This window comes from Agaricus bisporus (assembly GCF_000300575.1).
Source record: "Agaricus bisporus var. bisporus H97 unplaced genomic scaffold AGABI2scaffold_12, whole genome shotgun sequence".
In the NCBI taxonomy this organism is placed as follows: Eukaryota; Fungi; Basidiomycota; class Agaricomycetes; order Agaricales; family Agaricaceae; genus Agaricus; species Agaricus bisporus.
In genome coordinates, this window is record NW_006267347.1 from 504,761 (window position 1) to 521,316 (window position 16,556).

Consider the following 16,556-nt stretch of genomic DNA (forward strand, 5'->3'; position numbering starts at 1 on the left):
ACCTTTTCTTAGAATAGCCTGAAGTCCCGAGTCATCATTCCGACTCCCAGGTACATCTGGTCTAATCTAGATAAGTTTATCTTATCATATCTGTGTCTGTATCAGGTAATTTCCTCATCTGGTTTCCGGGTATAGAGGTAGCTACCGAGTGATCGTCCTCTAGTACTCGAAGTTCTGATAATTAGAACCTGTGACTTTTGTAGGGATAGTCTGTATGGGTCATTGGTCTAATACGACCAGCTAGTCTTTGGGTGTGCAGTACAGTTTTCCTGCTATTGTGCTTCTATCCTCCATATACACACACAACCTCTATATTTCAATAATACACATGTATTATGTAACCATTATGCAAATGTTACCGTATATTTCATTTACATAGTACATATGTAGTATGTAAAACATATCCAAACTTTATGCAAACAAAAGTCTTAAATTGAGCTTTATTTGATTTTTAATTTACATATGTTTTAAATAGTACACATGTATTATTAAAATAATATTTACGGTAATGTTTGCATAAAGTATGCATAATACATGTGTACTATTCAAATATGGAGGTTGTGACAGAGAGACATCAGGAATACTAGATTCACCAGTCTTATCTGAGCTTTCCGGCTAACGGAAGGAGAGTCTACTAGTTATAGACTGCTGACAAATATAATTAGGATTTGTCGTATGTTTCCTAAGTTTCTATGAAGGGTTCGACTTAGTACTCGGGTAGCTACTCCGCGAGAACCGTATACATCTGGTAATAATAGCCTAAAAATTGCGTAAAAATTGTGCAAATATTTTTGAGGCATATCAGCGAGCTCCCCAATGCGACCACCGCTGTATCACCCACGCCTTTTGTTCCTCTTTGTCCCACATTGCTAACGTCATCCTCCCACATTCCCTGCACTGGTGACCCGATAGGTGCCAACCTACCAGTCTGCTCTCTCTTCCTATTGCCACCACCTATCTCCTCCACTGTACCTGTTCCGCGTGATTCAGTGGTAGAAAAGATAAGATAAGATTGTATAGTTCAGCTGGTAGATCTGTAGCTTGCGCCATTTTAGCAGTATGCCGATAGTTTAGCCTCCATCAAACTGTAGCAGCAGAGGGAAATTATTATATAATAAAATATGTGACAGATGTGACAGTGTGACGCCGTGACATTCTGGCAAGGTTCTAACACATGCGATCTCAGATTCGTTGGAAAATTGGCCCACAATTTGCAATTTTTTTTACAATATATAAGGCGTACTGGAAGTAGAAAGACGGTATTGTTGCTTTCTCCCATCGTCACAACATCTACTCCAAATACTCGAGCTTTGCTGCCTAGAATGTCTTCTTTCCAAACTTCCTCACCTGAGCCTCGCCTTCCGAACTCTCATGCTCGTCATTCTTCTTGCATCAAAGTTTTCTATCGCTGCTTAGAACATGGCTGCAAGGAGAAAAACCACAAAAGTGGGGAATTGTAAGCAATTCTAGTTTTGGTACCATATTCCTATACTCAAGCAACTGGTTTCAGAGCCCTTCTGGAAGCATTCACTGATTTTGCTCAGTGGCATGCTCACTCAAGCACACCTTTTATTGTCTTCGAGAATGTGTGGGCAGTCGGCTTGTATAATTGGACGACTACCCAAGGCTTGGAGACAAGCATCCAAAAACTAAAGTGCGATATAGTAGTCTTTCTAGCATCTGATTTTCTCTCAACACTGATGGTGAATTTTAGCTTTGACACCAATATGATGGATGCGTACCAGCTCACATTTGACATTATGCAAGCAAAAATTCCGAGTTTTGATTGAATTCTTGCCAAACCAGCTGCAGATGCCCTTTTTCCTACACAGCTGGAGAAACTAGTGAGTAGTTGATTCATTTTTTGATTTCTTGGTCTCACATTTTTAAGATGGATGCAGCAAGGGGGGGGAGCTTGTTTGTGCAATGGAACTCGCATGAAAACCATGATACTTGAACTTGTATCTGGTATTTTCCCCGAATGCAGATTGGATCTCCCTTTGTCTTCAGCCAAAAGTAAGGAGCTTGCACAACCTCTATATTTCAAAAATACACATGTATTATGCAAACATTATATAAACATTACCATAAATGTAATTTACATAGTACACATATATTATGTAAAACATATGTAAAAAAATGATTCAATAATGTCCATTTTAAAGGTTTTGTTTGCATAAGGTTTAGATATATTTTAGATAATATACATGTACTATGCAAATTAAAATTACAGTAATGTTTGCATAATATTTGCATAATACATGTGTATTATTGAAATATAGAGGTTGTGTTGCTAGGGGCTGGGGCTATCCACAGCTATGCTTTACTTATCCCAGTGAAGCATCTTGTTGCTTACAAAGAAGACTCTGCTAAGTCAGTCGTTTACTACTGTCTCTTGCAATTTCTAACCCATTTTCTAGGACTATATCCAAAATCGACAGCTCACTGATTATTTCAGGCCGAGACTTTCCAGCCTTCCTATACCCACTAAACAACAATTACAATCCAAAGCGACCACAAGATGGACTTTTTTGGGAAACTTTATGGATGCATGTAAGTTTGCATGCATGTATTGGTACTACTCTATCTAAACACACAAACTAGACCTTCAAAACCATGTTTACTGGCCCATCTTCTGCTACAAGCATTGAGTTTTTGCACAGTCTTACTAGAACCTGTCAAGCAGCATGCAATGGACTGACAAGGGTTACTGTACTATTACGACCTTATGTTCACGTGATTGGTGATCAGGCCTTTTTGTGAACCGAAAATTAGTTCACATGATGTGTGATCAGGGGTTGTGAACTAAGTCACTCATCAAAACATATCCAAAGGTAGAAAACATTACCATATAAGGGAATATTATGTCAGCTGTGAACATGATGTGATCACTTATCGTGACCTGTGAACATAAGGTCGTAATAGTACAGTACAGCTGAGACCATTGCCTATTCGGCTCTGCATGTACATTTTTTGAAGTATACAAAGAGTTTAAATCACTAACATATTTCTAGTCTTACTTTGCAATGAGTAGTGCAAAAGAATGGAGGGCAAACATGGGGACTTTTGATAAGAAGGAATTCTTTGATGCAATGGTGGCAGAAAGGAAGATAGGTGGCAAGAAAAATTATTTGCATAGGCAAATTCATAAGTCTGGCATTTTTTCTTCTTCCATCAAAGGCTCAAATCCACACAAAAACATATTTGGCTACACTGATAGTGTAATTGTCCCTGCAAAGAGGTCATACAAAGGCCCAAGTGATGTCGATATTTTTTTGCAGCAAATCAATGACAACTCTAGCAGTGAGGCAGATGATGGTCAAGAAAATGCTGCCAACAGTGGCAATTGTGGTGAATTTGAACTAAACCTGCCTTGTAAAAACACGCAGCTGACTTGACAAGGTGATTCTGAAAGTGAGGCTGAAAGTAATGCTGAAAATGCTGGCAACAATGGTGCTAACAATGGTGGTGACAATGGCGTTGTAGAGGTGACAGTAGTTACGGAAGTAAAAATGTAAAAGGGTTTCACTAACGCACAAACTGTTCTCAGTTTATAAGTTCGTGGGAGAATTAAATCAGAAGTCAAGAAGGAGACAGATATGTTTTGTGAAGTTTTGAAAGTTTTAGATTGTTTTCGGGTTTTAAGGTCTTTTTCAATTGTAGCTACTCGAGGAGTAAGGAATCTAGGGGTTCAAGAAGGACTGTTCACGACAAAGTTCAACTACGCTGCTGTGCTAAAGCAGGCGACACATACCAAACAATGTGGGTAGATATAAGCTGTGATATCGACTTGGCGAGAAGCTACCGACTTATACCGACAAACTACAAGGCCACCGACTTTTACCACTACCGAAGTGATGCAAGCTGCGATATCCTAGTAGCTAACACGAAGCTATCACACACTGTCAACGAGTTGTAGCTCAAGATCTCAATAATAATCCTCTCTGGTTTTCGATTACAATTCTCTCAAGTTCATATGATTCTCAGTTTGGACGTAGCATCCGAAGGAAAAGTTCACAGATAACACCACAAATAGGATTCACTGAGTAGCGAAATACAATTGCAGAGCTTTGGCAGGTCAATTTCCCTTGCCTCTCGCTCACTAACTACAGGCTTTTTATACTATGGTTCTCTAAGCTATTTTGGTTCAGGTACGCTACGTTGACTAAGATTCTGTTATTTATATCATAGCTTGCTCATCTTTTCTATTGTAGCTACTAAGCCTTCGAGTCATACCACCCATTTTAGGAGTAGCTTTCATGAGATCATGTAATCCGCTGATTAATGGTTACTCTTTCTGGGCAATCTTTCGCTAGCTGCTGACCTATCTCTGTTCCTCCTAGTAGCTCCTAGCTCTCTTTCATATTTTTAGTTACGATCATAGCTACACTTTGGGTATAACCAAAAAGAGAACTTGTATTTGATGGCACTTCGTGTACTCCGTCCGAATTTGTTAAATGATGGGACTTCCTATTCGCGACATAGGGTACGTAAGCAGACCGTCGTAGCGACTAAGTCCCTTCACCTTGCCGTGTTCGCGAATATAATTAATAGTACTTATGCGTCATAGCTACACATTGTATTCGCTTCGCGTATAGACCAATGGTTGATGTTCCAATTGGTAAGGTCATATTTCTCCCATCGGTACAGTTTTCCCTACGGGGACCCCAGCTATGGCTGTCATGCAATGTTACGGCCCGAAACGTTTTACGCAAGAAATGAACCTCGCTACGGTCGAACTTACTCGATTCACGAGTAGTGACACACTTATGACCCCTTCACTACTAGGAAATAACTTTGAGAATGGTCACTACCTAACTAGAAGCGATACAGAATAATACTTGACAGTAGCTACTAAGGTCACCTACAGGGAAAACTGTACTTGTAGGAAATATCACAGCCTTGGTAGTGAGTAGCGAACACACCATTCGCGTCAACCACTGTAGTGAACAAGTCTGAGCTCTCGGGAATACGGAATGGTCAAGGGACTTAGTCGCTACGACGGTTTTCTTACGCATCCTATGTCGCAAAAGCTCCTCGATTACATAATATACCCAACCGAGTCTACCGACAAAAGTTCCCGCTTCCCCGACCATATGTCCAGAATAGTCCTTCGCGAAAGAAGGAAATAGAACAATCTCGAACCTAGCTCGATTGCCAATGATCTGTAAGCAGATAGAAGGTAGCTACCGATAAAAAGGGGAAATATGAAATATGATGATGGCTAATGACTCGAGAATGAGTAAGCTGTAGTGAAAGGATATACATAAAGAGTTCAGGAGACTCGACGACATTACAAAGATAGGAAGAATGACTCGAAAGGCTTAGTAGCTACTATACAATAGATGAGTAAGATATGTAGCGACTTAGTAACGAGACTCTGTATGTTTAAAAATAGTGTAGCGGTAGAGTAGTATAAGTAGAGGACTCGTAGCGAGCACGAAGGCAAGGAATTGTTTGCCCAAGCTCTACAGCTGTATTCGCTACTCAGTGAATTGTGATTGTGGTGTTATACGCTATCAGTTTCTTCGGACGCGAAAGTCCAAAAGTGATATAAACTTGAATCTTATCTTGGAAATTGGGTAGTGAACACCTAAAAGGATTATTAGCGAGATCTTGAACTACAACCCGTTGATAGTGTGTGATAACTTCGTGTTAGCTACTTGGACATCGCAGCTTGTATCGTTTTGGTAACGTGTGCAAGTCGGTAGCCTTGTAGTTTGTCGGTGCAAATCAGTGCCTTCCTGCTAAGTTGGTATCGCAGTTTGTATCTACCCGCATTACTTGGTACGCGTCGTCTGCTTTAGCACAGCAGCGTAGTTGGACCTTCGTCGCGAAACTTCTCTACGGTCAGAACTCCCTTTTCTCTAAGGAAAATACCTTTCTCGAAAAACACATAAAACCAGAAAACACTTTATATATTTCTTTGAAAAACCCTTATAAAAATCTCTGTTCTTTTCTCGAACTTCTGACTTAATTCTCCCCACGAACACACAACTGAGAACAGTTTGTGCGTAGTGAACATATATATTTTATATTTTCCCTCACGTAGATACTGTCGTCTCTACAGCGAGCTCGCGTAGATCGAGTGTCCTTCCTTTAGATATCCTGTGGTTACACTTCTCAGTCATTCTATGTAGCGAAGGGTTTTCTATGCTGTAGCTAGGCTTATAATATGTCAAAGCTACCTTCACTAGAGAGATTACTAGGCTAAATGTGTTTAGGCCGTGATAGCGTTAACAATGGTGGCAACAATGGTAGTGAAAGTGACAGTGAAAGCAATGGCAACCAAGCACAAGTTATTAAGTGTTGCAGGTTACACAACCTCAATATTTCAATAATTCCTAATGAAATAATGAAATATTATTGAAACAATACCGTATTTTTTATTTCCATACTACCTGGGAAGTATTGAAATATTATTTAAATAGTATGATATATTTATTTCTATTTTTTCCATATATGGAAATAAAATATAGTATTGTTTGAATAACATTTCAATACTTTCCAAGTAGTATGGAAATAAAAAATACGGTACATCAGGAAAAATGTTTTTTTCTTAATTGTTCTTAATGACAGTTTAAGAAACAATTAAGAACAGGGACTTGTCTGAATCTTCTTAATGATACTTAGGCTTGTATGTCTTGATGTTCCTGGAAATGACTTAAAAGTTACTTAAACTGTACTTAGTTGATGTCTTTCTCATAGACATCAAAATGTTGACATACAGATAGATTAGTAAAAAGTCATATTAAAGTCACACAAGTACATATTTAAGACACTCAAGGTCAACTAAGACAATAATAAGAGGTTCAAGCATGAATAAGTCAACAAAGTGATTATATTAGCATAGTAAATATAATACATTGGATACAATCTATACAAAAGGATGGGATGGGAAGATGAGGGAGTGATGATGAGGGAGTGATGATGAGAAAATGAATAGTCTACAAGTAACAAATGAGTATAAAACATACAGAGATAGAGAGCACTCACCATTAACCAAAGAATCCCCAAAATCCTTCCAAATATCCCCTCAAATATCCCCCAAGTATCCCCTCAAATATCTCCCCAAGTATCCCCTCAAATAAGCCTCCAAAAATCCCCCAAAAAAGCGTCCAAAATAGGCAAAAAAGTGTCCTAAACCAGCTTAGAATTAGCTGGGAGAGAGCTAGGAAGGTGAAGGGGATGTTACTTACCATATTACAGGCCTGGAGGGCAAGAAAGGGGGAGGGGGAGGATGGGGAGGGGAAGAATGATGGTGGTGATGAAGAAGAATCAACGTTGTGCTCGAAACAGAAGTTCAACATGTCACATGACATCATGTGACTGCTGGACTTGGGATTTTCGAGTCAAAGTTCCTCAAAACATAGGTAGGAGATATTTCCGGGTCATTTCTGCATGGATTTTAATGTTCTAAAAGTGTATTCCTATAGATTCGAGGTCGGGGAGTTCGAATATCTAACTAGATTCTTTGTTGGATGAGATTCTAATGAGATATGGCACATTTAACATATGATTAACACAAAATTGCGCTATAGCTCCTCAGATATTGATCGGATAATAAATCTAAAACCAGATTCGAATTCCTGGACCTTGAATACATATATTTGCACTCTTAAAACATGAAAATCAGCGCAGGAACCAGTATAAAACATGACATTCTTGTCATGTTTTTCTATATCTCCAAAACCGGTATGTTTTCCGACAAAGACATACATATAAACTTATGTTCTTTTAATATTTTATGATTTGTCGTGATTTTTCCAGAATTTTCCGGTTGGTAGAGCAGGCTCTACAACGAGTCTATCTGCAGTTGACAATGACCCCCCCCCCCATGATGGAATCTTGATATCTCCATAACGGGTATGTTTTCGACAAAAACATACATATAAACTTATGTTTTTTTAATATTCTAAAATTTGTCATGATTTTTCCGGAATTTTACAAGCAGTAGAACAGAGCATACAACATAATGTCTCTCTAAACATGTTTTATAGTGAACATAAAATTGTTTACACTCGAAAAAGTTGATGATCTTGATTTCACTTTAAGCTTCTGTTGAAAAAGTCTACACAACCTCTATATTTAAATAATACACATGTATTATGTAAACATTACGCAAATGTTACCGTAAATTTAGTTTACATAGTACATATGTAATATATAAAACATATTTAAACTTTATGCAAACAAAAGTCTTAAATTGAGCTTTATTGCATTTTTAATTTATATATGTTTTGAATAGTACACATGTATTATTAAAATAATATTTACGGTAAAGTCTGCATAAAGTTTGCATAATACATGTGTACTATTCAAATATAAAGGTTGTGCTAACTCTTTTAAACATTCCTTGATCCTTGGTTGTCTTTTTTTCTCCTTAAGCTAAGTATATAATGTTTTTTGAGAAGGTCAAGTCTTTTTAGTGTTCTTTGGTTCTTGGTTTTCTTATTTTTATCTTTGAGCTGAATTTCTAAGAAACATTTAAGTAACCAGGATATTCTTGGACTTCTGAACCTTCTTTATGTTCTTAGCTTGTCATTAAGAGACTTGAAGTAGCTCTAAGTGCAATTAAGAAAAATGCATTTTTCCTGATGTACTGTTTCAATAATATTTCAATAATTCATTAGGAAGTATTGAAATATTAAGGTTGTGTTAGTTTAAGCTACTACATATTTGCTACAGGTTGCGTGTTTCATAGCATAGCTTTATTAAAACTGTTTCAAACGATATTGCCTACATCGTTTTACATATGTGAATGTGATCAACCAAGATATGAGGGTGCCAGAATTATTTTGAATATTTGCTGTTTAAAAATTATAAAGTTCAAATAACAGAGATAGTGAGAGCTAAAAACTATTGCAATGACTTTTGAAGAAAGATGTATCTCACTCAACTGTGACAGAGATTCAAAGTTCAATAAGTATTCTGAATTGTGAGAAGTAAGCAACAATGCTAGGAGAAGCCATAAGTATTCTATAGACCTTACTTCACCGTTATCACGGCCTAAACATATTTAGCCTAGTAATCTCTCTCACAACATCTATATTTGAGTAATACATATGTTTTATGTAAACATTATGCAAACATTACCATAAATATAATTTACATAGTACATGTGCAATATGTAAAACATATCTAAACTTTATGCAAATAAAAGCCTTAAAATGGACTTTATTGAATTTTAAATTTATAAAATATTTACATAGTACACATGTGGTATGTAAATTATATTTATGGTAATGTTTGCATAATGTTTGCATAATACATGTGTACTATTCAAATATAGAGGTTGTGTCTAGCAAAGGTAGCTTGGACTAATTATAAGCCTAGCTACAGCATAGAAAACCCTTAGCTATATGAATTGACTGGGAAGTGTAACCACAAGATATCTAAAGGAAGGACACTCAATCTATGCGAGCTCGCATGTCAGCCATAGCTGGGGTCCCCACAGGGAAAACTGTACCGATGGGAGAAATATGGCCTTACCAATTGGAATACCAACTGTTGGTTTATACGCGAAGCAAATACAACGTGTAGCTATGACACATGAGTACTATTAATTTATATTCGCGGACATGGCAAGGTAAAGGGACTTAGTCGCTATGACAGTTTGCTTATGTACCCTATGTCGCAAATAGGAAGTCCCATCATTAACAAATCCAGACTAAGTACGTGAAGTGCCATCAAATACAAGTTTCCTTTCTGGTTATACCCAAAGTGTAGCTACGATCATAACTAAAATATGAATGAGAGCTAGGAGCTACTGGCAGGAACAAAGATAGGTCAGCATCTAGCGAAAGATTGCCCAGAAAGAGTAACTGTTAATCAGCAGATTACATGATCTCACGAAGCTTCATGTTAGCTACTAGGATATTGCAGCTTGCATCACTTCGGTAGTGGTAAAAGTCGGTGGCCTTGTAGTTTGTCGGTATAAGCCGGTAGCTTCTCGCTAAGTCAATATTGCAGCTTATATCTACCCACATTGTTTGGTATGTGTCACCTGCCTTAGCACAGCAGCGTAGTTGAACTTTGTCGTGAACAGTCCTTCTTGAACCCCTAGATTCCTTACTCCTCGAGTAGCTACAATTGAAAAAGAACTTGAAACCCGAAAACAATCTAAAACTTTCAAAACTTCATAAAACATATCTGTCTCTATCTTGACTTCTGATTTAATTCTCCCATGAACTTATAAACTGAGAACAGTTTGTGTGTAAGTAAAACACTTTTACATTTTTACTTCCGTAACTACTGTCACTTCTACACCGTGGCAGGCTTTGTAGTTATATAATAATTTATAAACTTTCATTGTTTGGAATCTATGGGTTGACGTCCAAGATAGGGCGAGCAATAGTCGCTTTTGTAAATATCTCGAGGAAAGAGTGAACTTTAGCTGACTATAACAGGCTCCTACAGTTATATAATAATTTATAGACTTTCATTGTTTGGGATTTATGAGTTTGAAACACTCAAGTTGGATGAGCAAAAATGTTTTTGGAGACATCCTGAGGAAGGAGCCTGCATTACTTGATCACAGCTAACCAAACAGTGTCTATTTATTATTTTATTGTTTTAGAATGATTTTCGCATCCTGCAAGGTTGGAATTGTTTTGCACACCTTTGCTATTTAATTACTATATTACAAGAATTCCCAAACAATATTTTGTAAACAATTATAAATTAACTTTAGTTCGCATTTGGGGCTCTTACAAGGTTTTTTCCCTTTTGCTGGTGCATCTTGCGTAAGGGACTGACTCTCTATGTGTAGAAGTCTGATTCTAATCCAACTTTCAGACTCTTCCATTCAATGCAAAATAAATAATCTCCACGTGCAAATACAAAGCGAAAATACCAAGAATGCTCGACAAGTTTATTAAATTACACTTTCACCTGCAACTGCACAATCATCGTGTCTGGCCATGGTGTTACAAGACCAGATATATCCAGATATTGCCGACGTGGAGTGCCGTGCCAATTCTCATCAAACCTAACCGCGTGGGTCAGTCAACGAGATACTAGTAGGACGAATGGGCATATCTTACTTTGTGAGTCTCCCTGATTCACCATCAGCTCGCTTCAAACCTTTCTGACTCAAGATTGTTCCAACGATGGCGGGAACAACAGTGTCGAAGAACTTGGGCGTCATCATGCCTTCTTGGTAGGGCGACCAGATACCCTGATCATGGACAGGACGGGAATAATTAGGCCGGCTCCCAAGGGAACTCTGCACAGCATTCTTTAGCCATATCCACACTCGTAAATCATTTGTCCTACATTGGCTCTGAAGATATCCACAAACACTTGATCGTTCGCTTCAATCCGTTGGTTCTGCAAAACGATCGGTTGAAGACAGGTTTGATAAACACCAGTGAACTACAAATATGTCATTCTTTGCTCAAAAGTCGAAAACCAAATGCGACTCACGATTGGGTTCAAGCGAAGTGCTTCCCGAACATAACCCATGATTTGAGCCGAGGAATCCGGCCTCTGAGAGGAGAATAGATTCACAATTTCACCCCTGGCCTGCTTGTTCGCGTCGTCAAGGAAGTAATCCACGGCATGTACGATAGCTTTGGAGAACAAGGCGGCGGTAGGGACGGCCGCATCGAAGATATCGTTGGCCACGGTCGTGTGCGCTGCATCGCCGCTTTCATCTTTTAATGACCTCAAGACCTTATTATCATCGTTTTTCTGCAAAGCTTTCATCTGTTCGAATATCCTGCCCTTCACAGCCGTCAGTCTCTTCTTACCCCAATCGAACTATTAGTTACTCACAACGGTGCTAGCTTGTGAATCCAGAGTTTCTGTGATAAACTGAATGATCTCCGCCGCGTACTTCTTCGATCTCGTTTGAAGCTTGAAGTCGTCGACAGGCTCAAAAGTCGAATAGATGTATTGTGCAATATCGGCGAATTTGTCACAAGTCTCCTGTTCATACCAAGCGCCCCAAGGGTTACTAGCCGATTTCAAAGGGAGCTCAGCCTGATAAACTGCTTCAGAAGCTAGACAAAAAGATGAAGACAAGACACTCACGACTTCCTCACAAATCCAATAGAGAGGCAATAAATTGATCACATCCTGGACAATATCAACGTAACACAGCCCGCTCGATCCCACTCCTTCCAACGTCTTGTTTTTCAACAGGTATTCGGTCTTGGTCTTGAAGTATTCCGCCCACTTATTCCCATTCAAGATGGCTTCTTTGACATGAGTAATATGCCGGCCCTGATATAGATTTTTTAAGCTTCAATTCCTCTCCATCAACATACAAACGCACCTCAGTAGAGCCGACTACTTTCTTCTTGCGTTCAGTGACATTTGACACAAACTTGGCGGCATCTACGATTAAAGCCTGCTTCACTGCCGCCAAATCATTCACAACCTTTCTTTCGTAATCATCTTTCAGAGGTGGAAGTGGATTGGTGCGATCCAACTCCGTGGGCCATCGGTACCTTTGAAGAGATCCGTCGTTCCTCGCGGCGAGGACATCATGCATTTTCGTAGGAATGTTGAAAGGGAAATGCGCAAGAACAGAGCCAGCGGGATACTGATCTGGAAGTGTCCGGAAGAGGAGCTTCGTCAACATACCACCATATGAACCATTCTCCTTGTCGAATTGACAATCCTGATAACCCCAAGCGGTAAGGTTAAACGCTAATATCTCTATTAGAGATTATTCAAAGTAAGCAAGAAACAGACTTACGAGTGAAATCTGTGGTGAGGAAACGATCTCCACGAGTGAGGCACACGGCATCTGAGAGGATGGCCCGAGAAATGGTAAAGCCTGGACACAAACCAGCGCCAGGTCCCGGTAATTTTGGTTCCTCGGCTTGAAGGCCAACATGAAGCTCGAGCCTATCGATGTTTTTATACAACGCAGCTGCAGCATTATAGATCTCTGGATCTGGATTCCACTCTCTGAAACTCTGGTATGCTAGCAGAAAATCAGCCAAGAATTTAGATTGAACCAACGGGGCAACTCACGCTTCAAACCCATGAATTTCCTGAACTCGTTGAGCTACGATCAAACCCCTGTCAGTCGAGGACAAACCAGTGAGTAGATAATATACATACAGAACATACACCCCATTGGCGAGACCTTATGATTCCCATAACTTCAATCGCCTTCATGGCAGCTGGAATACCACGAGCCTTGTATGCACCAGCAACGTCATGTGTGGCTTCTTGGATAACTTTAGCGAGGTCCGAGTCTTTGAAACGACCACTGGTTCCGCGGGATAGCCTACAATCCACTTCAGGATGCATAGTTCACAAAAGCAAGTGAATCTACATACCCTCCAAAAGTCCATTTCGAAGGGGGTAACCCTTTAGACTTGCCCTGGAAGGCCCTGGCGGCGGTCTTGAAATCAGCGACATTTGAAGGGTCCGCATCGGGTGGCAAAAACTTGGCTAATTCATCCTCCAGCCATTCGACATTTCGCTCGGAAAGAGTAGTATGCCATCGGTAGAGCAAGTTAAATTCTACTGAACACACGTTGCCTTCACCTCGGGTGCTGACTTCGTGTTCGAGGCCTCGCATATTCTAAAGAGGATTTATTTAAACAGGGAAGCCGGATCAGACAGCGGAACACTAACCATGAGAGGGTCAAGTCGCCAATCATTTCCGTCTCGGACAAGACCAAGAATGGCGCCAACATAATCTATATAGAGTTGCCATCTTAAAAATATGCCATCTCAAAATGATTCAACGTACCACCAAGAATGATATTCATGAAATACCCGCAATTCACGAGCCTAGTCCTGTGGAATATTTCATCGTCTTGAACTGATTTAAGCTCGGGCGAAAGGCTCGAAGGATCCTGGAATCGTCCGCATTCATTGATATCGAAGATTCGTTGCGCAATGTACTATCAAACGTGTCAGCAGTGACACACAGGGGAAGGAGTTTAGCTTCATACATTGTGATTACGGTTAAGAAGGACTAAAAGCGCACACGAGGCAGGAGGCATACCCAATAGCCTCCCATCCGCAAAACAGTCGGGCATTAGTCCGCCGCGTCCATCAAAAGATCGGACAGTTTTGATTTCGTCGTCGGAGCTTCCGTAAAGAATGCTGAGGTCGAGATAACTGCTAGCATTGTTAATTGTCCAGTCTTCCCGACTGGTATTGAATATGCAATGAATAATCAAATCCGCCATTGCGAAGAAGAAAGAAGAAATGCCATCAGGATGAGGGGTGAATTTGTCTCGTTTCAGAAGCACATCGAAAACAAGCCCAGCATCCGGAAGGGTGGAGACTGGGGTGAGATTTGTGGAAGGAACAGTGCGTGCATATGGTGAGCCAGCTTTCCCGATGCCAGGTATGAAGGGATTATAATTAGAGCCATCTGCAGCTCGATAGGCATACTGTACGTCTTTGGGCATTGTGGGCGAAGTTTTGGCATCAGGGCGGGAGGATAAATAGAGTTCCTTTGAAGTGTCGAATGGGCTAAGGAAGCCATGAGGTGGGTGTGGTAAGTCTTTGTAAACTGCAGTAGCCGATTAGAAGCAGTTGACAAATTCGCATACAAGCAACGTACGAATACCGATCACTAGCTGTTGTATTTTGAGAGAGGCGCCATGATTCTGATCGCTGAGACGCGCCATCGCTTCCAACAGTCTCTCCAACTAGGTAGATATGAGCGGTAAGAACGTTATAATACATGGAAAGACAGCATACAAGCATTTTTCGGTCGTCCATGCCAACCGAGTTGCCATTCTTGATAAGATCCCAATATGCGCCCTAAAGAAAGATAAACGGCAAGCATTGCAGCAAGGACAAACGGGACATACCGAATCAGATAGGCTGACGGGAGGGTTGGTACAGAAGTCGATGATCTGAGCGACCGTCGCTTCCGCGGCGTGCGTATTGGGGTGCGCACCGTCGGTATCGAGCGGTGCACGCGAGGCGGCGCTAAAGTCAGCGTCTCTAGCGAGTTTGAGAAGTAGATTTGTCAAGTGGGACATGAGTGAAGCGAGAATAGAGTAAAGGAAGGAAAGTATGGAGAACATTGGGGTAGAAGGGGTATTATAAGTGGAAGAGAGAGTGATAAAGTTCAAAACGGGGCTTTGAAGTTGGCGCTGATTCGAATCAGCTTCTGCTGTCACTGATCGGTGTCGGAACACTTTTCACACCGGCCGGACATTAGCCACAAGTATGATCCATAAAGAAATCCACTTATATTAATCAGCACACAGGGCCTCGCTGCTGGAGCCTAGAAAGTATCGTAAAAGGTCGTTATTCGTGTACACTACATGATCACGCAGCACGAGTTTTGCTAGGAAATACAAGGGTAAGTCGCCGGAGCGGAACAGATATGACGTTGCACATTACCTTCTTTGCAGTCTTGTAAAACATCTTGCTCTGCGCCGATAGTGCCTCAGATCTTTCAACAAGATTATCAAGCTTCTCGCCCCGTTGCAGAACAGACTCTATTGTTTTATGCTATTGAATCCTCGTCAGTCTTCCCTCCCTGACAACCGTGTTCTTTGTAAAAAGACTTGCCAAGACAATCTTAGTTTCATCCAGCTCTTGTTGCACACGCATTATAGTATCCGCCTGTCTTGGATCTTGATACTTTTGAATGTACGTATTAATTTCCGGGAATGAGATTGATGCTGGGTTCCCAAACGATGATTGTGGTATTTTTGCAGTAAAATCGTCAAGAAGCTTCGTAAGAAGCGAAAACGCTGGCCGCACAGGATACTCTTGATCAGTGATTATCACCCCTGGAGTGCATCTGGTAAGAGTAGTGCCTCTGTCGAAGAATCAAAGCTCAAAATACCAGCCAATTGCTCTGCTCCACCACGATTATACACATGTGCCGTGTAACTGTTCTCCTGGATACTCTGTCGCTGGGTTTGTGCGGTCCGCTCTGCCACAGTCTTTGTGAAGAAACTCAGAAATTCACCGACCGAGCCCCGTTGATAGAAGGAAAAAGAAGACAGGTCACTTGCAGTGCTGAGAACGACCGAAGCGCCTGTATGGGGAGCGAGGACCACTGAAATAGAGAAAATCTTCATTATGGGTGCTAGGACAGAGTACAACCCCAAGTGCAGACGTGGACGGCTGCAATGGCTGTGCACAACGCCTGCCATCTCTAACAACTACAAACACCGTCACAACCACTACACCCCCATTCAGAGGCTTGACTTGCATCCGCTTGAGTCGGTTGCGCGGCGAGAATCATTCCTACAAGTCCGCAACTCTCTCAGAATGTCCACAATTCAAATCTACCCCAAGCTAGTCCGTCGGCGTCGGTCTCAACAATGAATATGATGTCATGTCCGAATTGCTCGCCATGGTCTTCTCCACCCGTTTCACGTTTATTCCATCGCACTTGTTTATGAGTTTGGGCTGGAGCCGAAACTTTGCAATAGAACATCGCGACAAGTCACCTCCTCCACTGATGTCGTCAAGGAGGGAAGATACATGATGAAATGGAAAGCACCTTGTCACCACTTTGATGTGGCTGGTTCTCGAAATCGACAAACGTATCTCAGTGTTAGTCCTGACTACATTGTTTCCAACCAGTCCCCTGTTAGTTGTTTTCT

At 40.7% G+C, this 16,556-nt stretch overlaps 3 protein-coding genes across 3 annotated transcripts; 1 reads left to right on the forward strand and 2 right to left on the reverse strand.

Annotated features, from left to right (window-relative positions):
* Positions 1-1,419: 1,419 nt before the first annotated feature.
* AGABI2DRAFT_146055 (hypothetical protein) lies at positions 1,420-3,518 on the forward strand (the record flags this gene model as incomplete). Its single annotated transcript, XM_006456056.1, has 7 exons — positions 1,420-1,456; positions 1,807-1,844; positions 1,902-2,016; positions 2,283-2,373; positions 2,421-2,553; positions 3,015-3,351; positions 3,403-3,518. The coding sequence occupies 7 exons, from the start codon at positions 1,420-1,422 to the stop codon at positions 3,516-3,518; spliced, it is 867 nt and encodes a 288-aa protein (XP_006456119.1).
* Positions 3,519-10,797: 7,279 nt separating this feature from the next.
* Positions 10,798-14,986, reverse strand: AGABI2DRAFT_195360 (hypothetical protein). The gene is made up of 17 exons (XM_006456057.1): positions 14,796-14,986; positions 14,683-14,745; positions 14,543-14,630; positions 13,923-14,491; positions 13,718-13,871; positions 13,600-13,664; positions 13,299-13,546; positions 13,078-13,246; positions 12,988-13,021; positions 12,707-12,937; positions 12,281-12,657; positions 12,037-12,228; positions 11,779-11,985; positions 11,428-11,727; positions 11,278-11,376; positions 11,046-11,227; positions 10,798-10,990 (listed from the first exon to the last, which is right to left on the reverse strand). Exons 1-17 carry the CDS (start codon positions 14,967-14,969, stop codon positions 10,882-10,884), a joined length of 3,261 nt encoding a protein of 1,086 aa, XP_006456120.1. The 5' UTR covers positions 14,970-14,986; the 3' UTR covers positions 10,798-10,881.
* Positions 14,987-15,147: 161 nt separating this feature from the next.
* AGABI2DRAFT_195361 (snare protein YKT6) lies at positions 15,148-16,055 on the reverse strand. The gene is made up of 4 exons (XM_006456058.1): positions 15,788-16,055; positions 15,508-15,731; positions 15,337-15,447; positions 15,148-15,280 (listed from the first exon to the last, which is right to left on the reverse strand). Exons 1-4 carry the CDS (start codon positions 16,023-16,025, stop codon positions 15,254-15,256), a joined length of 600 nt encoding a protein of 199 aa, XP_006456121.1. The 5' UTR covers positions 16,026-16,055; the 3' UTR covers positions 15,148-15,253.
* Positions 16,056-16,556: the final 501 nt, after the last annotated feature.

Excerpts from the sequence above, each read along its gene's own strand:
- AGABI2DRAFT_195360 (XM_006456057.1), bottom strand. The coding sequence starts at position 14,969 with ATGTCCCACTTGACAAATCTACTTCTCAAACTCGCTAGAGACGCTGAC. Across the intron at positions 13,665-13,717 it reads CATGAATATCATTCTTGGTG|ATTATGTTGGCGCCATTCTT; the intron begins GTACGTTGAATC and ends AACTCTATATAG. Across the intron at positions 11,986-12,036 it reads ATTGGATTTGTGAGGAAGTC|GCTGAGCTCCCTTTGAAATC; the intron begins GTGAGTGTCTTG and ends GCAGTTTATCAG.
- AGABI2DRAFT_195361 (XM_006456058.1), bottom strand. The coding sequence starts at position 16,025 with ATGAAGATTTTCTCTATTTCAGTGGTCCTCGCTCCCCATACAGGCGCT. Across the intron at positions 15,732-15,787 it reads TGGAGCAGAGCAATTGGCTG|GGGTGATAATCACTGATCAA; the intron begins GTATTTTGAGCT and ends GATGCACTCCAG. Across the intron at positions 15,448-15,507 it reads ATGAAACTAAGATTGTCTTG|CATAAAACAATAGAGTCTGT; the intron begins GCAAGTCTTTTT and ends AGGATTCAATAG.